Source organism: Ursus arctos, unplaced genomic scaffold (assembly GCF_023065955.2).
Source record: "Ursus arctos isolate Adak ecotype North America unplaced genomic scaffold, UrsArc2.0 scaffold_14, whole genome shotgun sequence".
NCBI classification, from domain to species: Eukaryota; Metazoa; Chordata; class Mammalia; order Carnivora; family Ursidae; genus Ursus; species Ursus arctos.
Genome location: NW_026622808.1, coordinates 30,068,121 through 30,080,815, shown reverse-complemented (window position 1 = coordinate 30,080,815; position 12,695 = coordinate 30,068,121). Strand labels below are relative to the sequence as shown.

Sequence of the window (12,695 nt, the reverse complement as noted above, 5' to 3'; positions counted from 1 at the left end):
TGGGCAAGCCCTCTGGGCTGTGTCCCATGGAGCCCACAAAGCACCTGGCCTTGGCCAGCTTGGGGAGGGAAAGGCCTGGAGGCTGGAGAGCACTCTGTTCAGGTGTCTGGAGTTTGCTCCCGTGTCAGAGAACTGCCATCTGACCTTGGGACAGATCACTAGGTAAGACCTAGAGGATACAGACGTGCGAGCCAGTTTAAGGATCGTTTTTTAACAGAGCTGTGCTGAGCAAGAATAGATCACTGTGGAGGGGGTTATGAGCTTGCGGTGTTCAGCATCTCGCCTCAGAGACGTCGGTAGAGACACCTAGCCATTGTGGCACTTGAGTGGTGACACTTGAAGTCTTGGCGGCCGGTCCCATGTTCATAAAGTCCTAAGACAGGCTAAGCATGAGATGCTGACGATGGCCAGCACCATGGGTCCCAGTCTTGGCCACACATTAGAAACACTCACTCCCAAGGCCACAGCCACACCACTCGATCAGAGTGGTCCCTGGGGCTGGGACACAGGCGTCCCTAGGTGAGTCCAGTGAGCAGCTAAGGTTGAGAGTCACGGGCCTGGCCCAAGGGATTGGCAGCCAGAGTAGAAAGGATAGGGTGGTGGGATCCAGAGCCCGGGACAGAAGGTTGAGCAGGACTCGGTGGGTGGCTGACCTGACTCAGTACAAGAGGAGGTGGAGCTGGTTTGGGTGGAAACTCGAGTCCCATTTGAATCATTGTGGGTGGAAGGACCGGTGAAGACAGACAGGCCAGCCGGGAGCTTAGAGTGGACGTCGGGCTGCTAGACGTGCAGAAACTTCCATGTTCCAGCAACGGCAAGAAGCAAGGTGGGGGAGCGCGATTGGAAGTCACACGGAAGCAGACTCCCATGCGGTCTGTGTGAGAATATCCCTGTGTCACTCCTGCATGTGGGCCGCTGGCTGCAGGGGGCTCACACCGAGGGCCAGGGTGGGGGGCCTAGAGCTGAGGGCCAGCAGGCTCGGCGCAGGGCGCGTCCACGTGCCAGAGTGCATGTCTGGCTTGCTCTCCTGGCGTCTCCGCCCTCTTGGGACCTGCTCATCGTAGAGCCTGCTTTGTCATTTTTGTCCTCTGCAAATGCACGCTGAAAATTGAATTCTAGCCTCCTTGAGTTGGCCTTGTTTTGTGGAGTTTCGTGTTTATTCTTATTTAGAAACTGCTCTGCTCCTCCTTTCCTTTCGGGGGGCTCATGGCCACACCGCGTTCCCCGCTTGGAGCCCTTCCTTCCTGAGGTTCCGACCCTGCCCCAGGAGGTCGTGGGGCTCGCGGTGGTGGGAACAGGTGCGGTTGCAGCCCCGCCAGCTGCACGCAGGGAGGGTGGTGTGGGGCAGGCCCCCGTCCTCGTTTGCAGACGAGGTAACTGAGATGCCGAGTGACTTGCCAGCGCAGTTAGTCAAGCGGCGGCATAACCGGCGTGCTTGTCAGCTCTGCACTGACCAGGAGCTCGCCTCGCTGCCTTGGCTGTTCGTCCTCATAGTCCCAAAGCCTACCGAGCACCAGCACCACGTCCTCCCACACTAGACACTGGTGTGGGGCAGAGAGGGGGGAAGGGACTCCCATCCCGTGTCCAGGCCTTTGCCGTGCCGCCTGCCCACACGTGGCCGAGCCGTGGGCCTCTCCCCTTGCTCAGTCACTCACCCACCAAATCCTCATGGCCCTGGGAGATCCGTGTGGTTCTAACCAGGATTCAGGGCTCGGGCTCAGAGGCCTGGAGGAGAAGCCTTCCTCCTCTCCAACTTCCAGGTGGCCTCTGGGGGTCAGGACTACCAGTGTGTTTCTCAGAGTGGACGCCAGGGGGCAGAAGGCGCCCATACTCAGGGTCAGTGAGAAGTGCGATCAGGTGCCCTCCTAAGCCCAGCATCAGCAGCCAGCCGTGGAGTGGCTGTTTTTTCTGCCCGAGGCCCCCTGCACGGACATCAGCCTGGGAACCTGTCCCCAGATGCACATCCTCAGCATCTGTCTGGGGGACTCCCCCCGGGATCCCCTGACCAGCCTGGGCCTTACAGGAAACCGCGTGCAGAGCAGATGCCAGCACTCAAGGGCGTGATGACGGAGGCGCAGACACAGGGGCCTGCGGTCTGCTCGGGGCCATCTGCCAAGCTTCGGCTCAACCCCGGGCTCAGTTGTGCCCGTCAGAGCTAGAAAGAGAAGGGACAACGTGGCATCCGCCCTGGAGGCGAGAGCCCCTGGTGAACAGCCATGGCTCCAGATAGAGGGTATCATGCTGGGGGTGGGCGGGCACCCGGGGGGCAGCCGTCAGGGGAGGAGGCCTCGGGCCAGACCAGGAGATGCACCCTGGCAGAGGGAGCCACACGGACAAGGCCAGCCCCATCTGTGGCGGCACCCAGCAGACGCTGCCCGGCCTCCCGGGGCCACCGCCTCTCCAGAGTGCTTCCTCGGTCAAGGTCGTGCCTCAGCACTGAGATCAGAGGTGGTGAATTTGGGAAGACACTTGACTGAAGAAACAGTCCATCCAGGACTTGAGGCTGTCCGTGTGCCGACCACTGTCCTGAAGCCTGGGGACGGAGCACGAAACAGGACCCAGGCCCTGCCCTCTCTCCGGGCAGAGGACCCATGTTTGGCCAGAGAAGCTCGACGGCCTGCCTGGGGACGCAGGGAGTCAGAGGAGGAGCCAGGACTGGGAGCAAGGACCCTTGACTTTGTGTTTTCTAGACAGTTTTATTGAGATGTAATTCATGTGCCAAGTAATCGACCCGTTGAAGATATGTAGCGTTGTGTAGCTGTCGCCACTCTAATGTTAGATCATTTTCATCATCCCCAAAAGAAACTACCCACGAGCAGTCACTCTGCAACCCCCACCCCGAGCAGCCACCAGCCTGTTTGTCTGTGTAGCCTTTTGTGACTCACTTCTTCCATCGAGCATAGGACCCTTGCTTTGCACCAGAGCGTCAGGCCGCGGGAGCCCGTCCAAACATCGATAAAACCAACTTAGACTGTCTTGCAGACACATGGCATGGACGAGGACACGGCCGCCCAGGCACCAGAGGCTGGTGGGAGGTGCTCCCAGAGCTCACCCAGCGGAGACCTGCCTCGGGTTTACTCCCAAGACGCCCATCCTCTCCCCACCCCCTCAGCTGCGGAGCTTTGGCACCAGAGAAGATCTCATAGATTTCGACCATGGTGGGAAAACCGGAGCTGAGATGAACGAAAAGTCTATCATCTAGAATGTTCTAAGGAAATGAAGCATATTGTTATAGACATACCCTCTTCAGAGGGCCCGCCTAACAAGCTCTCAGTTGTTGTTTTGCAGTCAAGGTAGTAAATGCTGAGGCTGAGGTGTGGTGTGGGGCGCCCAGACGCCCCTGTGTAAACAGCAGGCCTTCTTGTCCAGCGGCTCCTTCCCACCTGTGCTCGCTGGAGCATCCAGGGTCACAATTGTTAGGTCTCACACCCCGGAAGCAGAACCAACGTTGCAACCTCCCAGAATTCTCAGTCCCGGGTGGAATTAGAGTATGATAGAACCTTAATGGAACGTAATGAGACCAAGCACAGAAGTGGCTAGCCCCAGATCCTACCCAGAGTGAGTCCTCGTGAATCTTTTCCCCCTCCAGGCTTGTCTCAGGCCCTTCCTACTCCCTCACCGGCGCCAGCTCCCAGCCAGTGCAAATGTCCTGCGGTATCAGGAGCACGCTGCACACGCTGTCTCCCATGCCTGTGGGATCTTTCTTTTGATGTTTGATTTCTCCTTGAGCCACGTGTTATTGAAGAGTGTGTTCTTTAGTTTACAAATATTTATGGTATTTTCCAGAGATCTGTTTATTTCTAACTTAATTCCATTGTCGTCAGAAAACAGACCGTACAACTTGAATCCTTTTAAGTATGAGGTAGGGTTTTTTTTTTTAATGGCCTAGAAGATGGCCTACCTGGGTGTCCCCGGCGCACTGGGGAAGGTATGTCCTGAGTGTTCCATCAGTGTCGGTTGGGTTGAATTTACCTATTTGTGAATTTACCTATTTCTCCTTGGAGTTTGACCACTTGTGCTTCGTGTGTTTGAAGCTCATTAGGGGCATAAACGTGGAGGATTCGTCCATCATCCTGATGCATTAACACCTTTATCATTATGAAGTCATCCCTGGCCACATCCTTTGATATAAAATCTATTTTGTCTGATATTAACGTAGTCGATCCAGCTTTCTTTGGCTTAGTGCTACCACAATATATCGTTTTATGTGCTTTTACTTCGAACCTATTTGTGTCTTTATATTTAAACTGTCTCTTCTTATGGGCGTGATGGGGGTTGGGTCAGCTTGATCATCTCTGCTTTTTATTTGGGATGTTTAGATATTTAATGTGCTTATTGATCAGGCTGGGCTTGAGTCTGTCCTCTTACTGTTTGTTTTCCGTTTGTCCCATCTGGTTGTTGCTGTCGTCTCCTCCCAAAGTGCTGAGCTGGGGCAGTTGCGGGGCTCACCTTGTTCCCTCAGAGACCACTCTCCTCCATTGCCTAATGTCCGGTGTCCTGTATATTTTGTCTATTTCTGGTTATCTCAGGGCAGAGTAAATCTTAGCTCTTCTCCCATGTCTTTGCACGTGTTTTCCCCTCTGCCTGGGACAGGCGGGCCTCTCTCGAATCACCTAACTTGTCCAAGCTCAGCATCACCCCCTCCAGGATACCCTCCCTGACACCGTGCCTCTCTCCCCTCCTCCCCCTGGGGCTGGGATGGGCACCCCTCCCGGTTCTCCCCTCGTGACCCGCTCACTGTTACAACTGAATGGTTTTTTGTCTGCTGTCTCTGTTAAACCACAAGATCTTTGAGGGCAGAACCTTTGGTGGAAACTTACTTCACTTTGGGAACTCTGTGGCCAATGTGTAGGGTTTCCAGAAATGTGCCTCTGTTCAAGTGTGAGTTGAAAAAGCCATCACATCCTTACAGGCATTTTGGATTCAGTCATTTTGTGCAGGGTGAAAAATGCTTACAAGGAATAGATAACGGAATTTCACAAAGTTGTGTTTCTGAGAAAGGAGCAGCACTTAATTTTGTAAAGAATAAAAATGCTCCCTTGTGGGGCAGCTCGCCGCCCTAGGAGCTCCAGGTTGCTAAGGTGTTAGCCGTGGTCTGCAAAGCCGCTGGTCGGTGTGACCATTCATGTGTAGTCAGCCCCACGTGGATGGCTTAAGGATGCTTTCTGAGACCAGACCCACTGGGGTATTGATCACTTCTAAAATCTTTCGGAATTTTGGTTGGCTTTGTCTAATTTCCCATTTCCTCATTTCCTATGAGATGCTCAGCTGACTGAGCCAGTCAGGCACCCTCCATATCTTCAGTTTTAAACTGTGTCTTAGTTGGTCAGCAGGTTGCAGACGCTGCCCTCGTGGGAGAGACTGGCCATCGAGAGACCCCCCACACACACACCCTGGCCCCGTCCGGCACTCGCCCTGTGCTCAGCTTTGCCCCCCGACCGTGAGGCCCTTAGATATTTCCTGGGACTAATCTCTCATTCTTGGGGAAGGCAGAGGGTAAATAGGAGGCTGAGGCTTAGGCCCGGAAAGATGAGAGGGCCCTGGGGCCCGCGGACGTGTGGGGTGCAGGAGGGGAGGCAGCCTGCTGGGGCCGCGTGAGAAGCCACGGGTGGAGCCGGGCGTGTTCAGGCCAGAGCGGGCAGGGCTCAGCGGTTCACGAAGTGCTGGAGAGATGGCGGGTGGACAGGGGCTCTGCCTGTCCCACGAGACACCCTCACCCCGGGCAGCACAAGGCCCAACAGGAGCCAGACAGGTAGATTTCACCTTGAATAAGCCCAGGCTTCCTGGAGCCAAAAAAAGCCTGTTCCTCCAGATGGTGGAACATTCTGGCTGTGATGAGAGGAGGCTGGGAACTAGTTCATGATTCTGGGTGAAATTCGTGCTCATAGTCTCCTCCCCTACCACAGGTGATCCACAAATGCAGGGCATGTGGAAGACACCCCCCGACTCCTGGGGCTGATCCCAGACACTCCCCCTAACCGTCCTGGGGCTGATCCCAGACACCCCCCCCCCAGTCCTGGGGCTGATCCCAGACACCCCCCCCAGTCCTGGGGCTGATCCCAGACAACCCCCCCCCAGTCCTGGGGCTGATCCCAGACACCCCCCCCCAGTCCTGGGGCTGATCCCAGACACCCACCCCCCAGTCCTGGGGCTGATCCCAGACACCCACCCCCAGTCCTGGGGCTGATCCCAGACACCCACCCCCACTCCTGGGGCTGATCCCAGACACCACCCCCACTCCTGGGGCTGATCCCAGACACCCACCCCCACAGTCCTGGGGCTGATCCCAGACACCCACCCCCACTCCTGGGGCTGATCCCAGACACCCACCCCCACAGTCCTGGGGCTGATCCCAGACACCCACCCCCCCAGTGCTGTGGCTGATCCCAGACACCACCCCCCCGGGTCCTGGGACTGATCCCAGCCCCAGCCTTGCTCAGCTGTGACCTCAGACAGGGCCCCTAGCCTCGTTCCCTCCCCAAAATAACGGTCTGCCCAGAGGACCCATAGGCCCTCGGCTCCCGTGACGCTCTTTCTGACCCGTTCTCGCCCCAGGTCCTCATCCCCACGACCCGCTGCAGCTCCCACAAGGAGAACATCCAGGGCCAGCTCAAGGTCCGCACACCGGGCATCTATATGCTCATCTTCGACAACACCTTTTCCAGGTAGGGCCACCTCACCGTCAGCAGCCGGAAGAGCTCACCTGCCGCCTGCCACAAGAACAGAGGTGGACATTTAAAAGAGACTATCTAATTATCAGTAATTTATTATTAATAGTTTTTTTTTTAAGTTTTAGAGCCCTAGACTGTGGTGGTCTAGTGTCTGTTACAGATTTTATAAAACACAGGCTAGTACTTAGAGTCTTAGCACATGTCGGGTGAATCCTCGGCCCTCCACTCTTATTAACTCACTTAAGCCCCACAGTACCCATGTCATAGGAACTACCGTTTTCATGGCACTGCTGAGGGACTGAGGACCAGGGGGTTAACGCACCCCCAGGTCGCACAGCTGGTAGAGCCAGGTTGGAACCCAGAGGGCCTGCCTCCAGGCTCTGGACTTCACCAGTCTGCCCTCCTGACTCTCTTGGATGTCCAGGCTCCCACTGCCCGGCCCAAAGGAGGGGCTCAGTAGAAACAGTGGATGGATGGATGGATGGATGGATGGATGGATGGATGGATGGACGGATGGTTGGGTTGGTGGATAGATGGATGGTTGGGTGGATGGATGGATAGGTGGATGGATGAATGGATGGACGGACAGACAATCAAGAGAGAAACAAAGGCCAGGACAAGAGCTGTGATGGGGGCCCCGGGCCTTCTTGGCATGGCAGCCGGAGCAGTGTATACTGTCTGGGGGAGGAACTGCATCAAAACACCAGATACGGGTCCAGGAGTGAAGGGCTGGGTGACAGGAAGTTGGGGACGTAGGGAGACAGGCTGGAGGGGCAGCCGAGGAAGGAAACTGGGGAGAGGAACACATGGGTTGACCATCTGCCATGAGCCTGGGTCCCACTTCATAGAGACACGAGATGGGGCAGTTAAGGTTGCTGGGACCCATCCCTTTGGTGTCTTCTGGCTTCAGCATAAGCTCTTTGCTGGGGCCGCCTTTTTTAGGAGTCCTGCCTGACCAGCACCCAGCCATGTCCTCCCTGAGTGGGGCCCTGAGCTAGCGGCCACATCCCCCCACACGGAGACCTTTCCCAGCTCACTTGGCTTTTGGCGGAATAACTGGCTACGGTACTCTAGGGGAAAACTGTGCCACCCCCTCAGCACTTCCCGGCCTTGAACGCCCAGGGATTGTGGCCAAGGCCGTCCACCAGAGGAGGGGCTAAGAGGAGGAGCTTCCCACTTGGCCCCTGTCCTGCCCCTTCCCCATGTAGCCCCCATGAGCACACGCATACCTTGAACTAGCTGGACTCCTGGGGCACAGGCGCAGCGTATCCTGAGAGCTGCCTTCAGAGCTCCAAGTGCCCCTGAGCCCTGTCTCTGCAGAGACAGTGAGCATTGTCACCCCCCAGCTCACTGAAATTCCCGGCGGGTTGTCGGAGAGGCCGAGGGGAGGCACACTGAGGGCAGAGCACAGTCCTATGCCCCAAGCAGGCCCCTGGTTCCCGCTGGAGGCGGCCACGGTGCTCTGACCCACCCCGACCTGACTCCGTGCTGGAGATTTCTAAACCATGGATGGCAGTTAGTGCCCTGCAGGGCCGAAATCCATACTGGCCTCCTCCAGAAACCTCTTCTCAGAGTCCACTCCCTGCACCGCCCCCTGCAGCCCCCACATCCCCCACAGCTTCAGAACAGGTGTCTGTGTTCGTGTACCAAGCCCCAGGGAAGTCACGCTGACGTCCCGGGACCCCCGACCCTTGCCTGGGCAGAGCTCTGCTGGACAGACAGGAAATGGGGTGAGGGGCCCGGGCCTCTGCTCCCCTGTGAGGCCCCCCCACCAGCCCCCATGCACACCCAGCCACGTCCCTGCAGCCCCCCCCCCGCCCCTGAGGAGGCCCCAGCAGCCGCCGTGGCCCCCCGGCTTTTGGCGCTCCGACTGACACCCTCCTTTTCCACTTCTGTTTCCTCAGGTTTGTCTCCAAGAAAGTGTTTTATCACTTGACAGTTGACAGGCCTGTGATCTACGATGGAAGTGACTTCCCGTAGCCTCAAGCACCTGGATTCTAGATTCTAATAGTTTCACTTTATCCACAGGAAACACTACTCTTGCTCACCTTTCACATAAAGCACTGAAAAACAAACAAACAAAAAAAACCCCCAAAAGCAGCCGCTCTGAATGTGACCAATGTGTGACTCTGGGAGACAGGCCCCCGGCCGCCCCTCAAAGCACTGTGTCCTCAGGGCTCTGCACCGTCACTCTTAGCTTCTGTGGCTTTTAAGGGTTCAAGCAACATTTCCAGGGATTAGGGACCCAACTGTCCTCACACCCAAAGGGACACTGTGCCAAAGGTTTAAACACTCAGGAGACCCTCGGCCCCTCCTGGAGCCACAGCTGGTCCCCGGCCTCCATGGAGAGTTGCACAGGCCAGAGTCAGTGATCCCAGCTTCTGCGCGTGGAGAGAAAGGGCCCCCTCTGCCCAAGGGGGGTCAGGCGTCTGGGTGACCATGAGCCGGGATGTCCTGGCCAGACCCTCTGAGTCCTCAGGCTGCGAGGCCCTCTTCCCAAGAAAAGGAGGCCACAGGGCCATCGTGAGAGTCAGGGTGCCCCGGCATGGGGGTGGGGGGGCTCCTGAAGCCCCAGCCAGCCTCTTCCCATCAGGCCTCTGTCCCTTCCTGCCCCAGTAAATTTGGGGCTGCTCCAACACGCAGCAATTTCGGAGGGGCCTCTAGCTACACTTTCTTCCTGGCCCTTCCATCTGGGAAGTTCTGTCCTCGTGCAAAGCCCTTCACTCAGGCCCCTCAGTAGTTGAAAACATCGGCCAAGAAATCAGAAATGAAGATGCTCGGGGAAACCAAAGCCACCACACAGAGGACGCGTCCTGAAGGCGCTGTCTGCGCGGACGACGACACCGTGACCACAAAGCGGCACTGTGCGTGGCCCTTAGGACTCGCTACTCAGCGGCTGGGCTGTCTGTGTGTGTAAGCAAGAGCTTCCGCCTCATTCTCAGACACGTTTACTAATGATCGTCAACAGGGTAAGAACCACGTCCAAAAATCGGGCCTTCTTGACAAAAGTCTTTGGTGACTCAAGTGTAACAGGCATAATTCATGACTTGCCTTGAGGTCACTTCGTGGTCCCCACTCCCCACCCGTCTGGTCCCCGGCAGCCCGTGTGCCCACTTCCTTTGGCTCAGTCTACACCTGACAGCCAGGAGCCATCTCCCCGGGGGGCCGATGAATCCAGTTTCCCTTCCCTGGCCAAGAGGGAGATGGTCTTCCTGTTGTCTCTGGGCCTTTTCTCCTCCCACTGTAGGGAGCTCACCTTTGCTGGCCTCTCGGGGAGGCTGGAGCCTGGAGTCAGGGCTCAGACCTGCACAGGTGAGCCGACCATCTGGTGACGGGGCCCACTTTGCCCAGGGATGAGGGGGAGCGCCGGGCAGCGTGTCTGGGGATCTGAGCGCTGGGCCCAGCCCGTCCCCCGGCTGGCCTGGTGACCAGTCAAGTCACACCACGTGGAAGCTTCATTCTGTCACCCACGGTCCTGGTCGGGCTGATGTTGAGAGGTCAAGCACAGGTCGGGGCCACCAGGCCGGGTGCAGCGCAGACCCCACAGCCCCCACCCAGCAGAGGGGACTCGGAGCTTTCACTCAAATAGGGGACTTGGCCACTTGCAGTCAGTTTAGACAGGGCGGGGGAGTGGGCGGTGAACAGAACCTTCCCGAGAGATTAGCCCGGAGAGAAGCCGAACCTCTTGCCCTCTTTCCTTGGAGCAGCCAGCCGCCTCTGGCAGGAAACCACTAGGGTCCCGAGCATCTCCCGGTGGCCAAGGCCTTGCCTGTGCTCAGCACCAAGGCAGAAAGCAGCCAGGCTCCCAGAGACTCCCTAGCCTCACGCTGGTTCTCACGCGTGTCCCACAGAGCCTGAGGATTGTCCAGAGCAAGTTACCCTGCCTTTGAGCCCACCCTCTCCTCTGGAAAGGGTCATCAGGATCAGTGGTTTACCACAAGAAAACTAGCAAAAGAGAACCCAAAGCAGTCTGGAGTCTTGTTTTGAGTGCTTTCCCAGGATGCCGTGGAGACTGGCCAGCGGATGGTGTTGCCACCATCCTGTGCAGCTAACAGCCCCTGTGTTTCCTGCGAACGGCCTGGAACATTCTGGAACATTCCATCCAAGCCCCCTGGTGAACCTCTGTCACTCAACCCGGCAGGGGACCAACTACAGCTTAAAAACTACTCGGTTCTTGCAAAGCCAGCCCAGAGCCACTCCCCCCCCAGAGAGCAGGGGCCCCTTGTGGTGTGTACCCCCTGGAATGTTGACTACAGGCTTTCAGAGGACTGCCCGCTCCCCCAGCGGGCACGTCTTGACTCCGCAACCTATTTATTTTTGTGCTGGACAGACTTTTTTTCCCTTGCTACTTTGCCGTGTGAGCCCGAGTTTGCTGTGCATTATGCAACTAGAGAACGTGGTGGCCTGTTTCAGCGTGGCTTGTATGAATAGCTTTATTCTTATTTTAAACAGGTTCCCGACTTTACTGAGGATTTTTCAGGTTGGGGTACTTTAAAAAAAAATGCAGAGGACAATGAAAAGCAACTATTAAAGGCGGTGGCCCCAGCCTGTAGACTGAGTAACACTAGAAATCATCAATGGGACCCCAGATCACTATTCAACACAAAACAAAACAACAAAGCAAAAATCCAGCAGCCCCCGGATGGCCCGGCTCTCTGAATAACAGCCATTCCCTCTGTAGCACTGATCCCGCTGCGTTGTTCGCCTGTGCCTGGGCCCCAGCCACTAATCTTAACCTTACTCGAGAACACGGCCCCTCAGGCACACTCACCCACAGCGAGGAAGGGCGTCGGGATAAAGCATGGCCACTGCAGCACGCTTGTGGCCGGAGCCTGTGGGACTCCAGGTCAACCGGACCAAGAAGGAATCTAGAACTGAAAAACCCTACCGAGTTTGAAAAGTAGGAAAGGAAAAGCCACATGACATAACTGAAAAATCAAGAGGATGGCTTTTCTGAAATTTTTCAGTTATCCGCTCCCTGGGTGGGCTAGCCGTTCTAGACTCAAATGAAAGGAAATCCCATTTGGGGGTGACGGCTCCAAGTCTGTGCCTTATGGGATACTGGTTAGATGGCCGCTGATTTTTCAGTGTTTTTAGGAGTTTCATTTTTTAAAGTCCACCTTCGTAACGACACGAGAGCCCCATCCGTGGCTCCAAGGGGTTGAGAGAGCAGAGAGAGGCGTCCGTGATTCAGAGAAACAGGGGTCGCCCCGCACAGACTGGTGAGCCAGCCAGTCACGTTTACAAAACACTTAGCTTCTTCGTGGAAACCTGGAGAAGTTTTTTCATCGCATTGTGATTCTTCCAAGGAGATGGGAAAGACGGAATTAATAACGCCTTTTTCCCTCGTAATCGCTTTTTAAAAATAATATAGTCTATGTTTAGATTTCAGGAGACAGGGCCGATGAACAGGCTTCCTTAGAACCTCCTGACGAGTGTTATTCCTGACGAGTGTTATTCAGAGACGCTCCTGCCTCTGGGGGCCGCAGAGCAACGCCCGCGCGTCCCTTGGACGGCTTCCAAATCCAAATTGCACTTTCATTGACGAATCCTCAATGCTCGAGGCCTTATGGGATAGTGGGTCTGGGAACCCATTGCATTCTTACCTGCCAAAGAACTACCCAGAAGCCCATCAAATGCCAGCACCCCACCTGCGCGATGGGGGTGAGAAAGCTTTGTACCCCAAACGTACTCCTTTATAGCGTCTGCTGCACCATTTGAAACAGTTTTATTTTTAACCTCAGGATTTAAATAAAGCAAACACTATGACAAGGGAAGTAGCGTTGTCTTGCATTCCACGGGGACGTAAGGCCTGTTGGTAAAGTTACCCAGACCAGGGGCGCCTGGGTGGCTCAGTCGTTAAGCGTCTGCCTCTGGCTCAGGTCATGATCCAGATCGAGCCCCACATTGGGCTCCCTGCTCAGCAGGGAGCCTGCTTCTCCCTCTGCCTCTGCCTGCCTCTCCCCCTGCTCATTCTCTCCCTCCCTGCTCCCCCACACTCTCTGTCAAATAAATAAATAAAAT

General features: G+C 56.2%; 1 protein-coding gene across 8 annotated transcripts in view; it reads left to right on the top strand.

The window, feature by feature from the left end:
- FYCO1 (FYVE and coiled-coil domain autophagy adaptor 1) overlaps positions 1–12,448 on the top strand; it is a 75,074-nt gene extending 62,626 nt beyond the window's left edge. For all 8 annotated transcript variants that reach the window (XM_026500650.4, XM_026500649.4, XM_048226868.2 and 5 more), the window contains exons 17-18: positions 6,556–6,665; positions 8,576–12,448. In XM_026500650.4, coding sequence (XP_026356435.3) covers positions 6,556–6,665; positions 8,576–8,651 — 186 coding nt within the window. In that variant the 3' untranslated portion in view covers positions 8,652–12,448. The remainder of the gene's footprint in view (positions 1–6,555; positions 6,666–8,575) is intronic.
- The last annotated feature ends 247 nt before the right edge of the window (positions 12,449–12,695 follow it).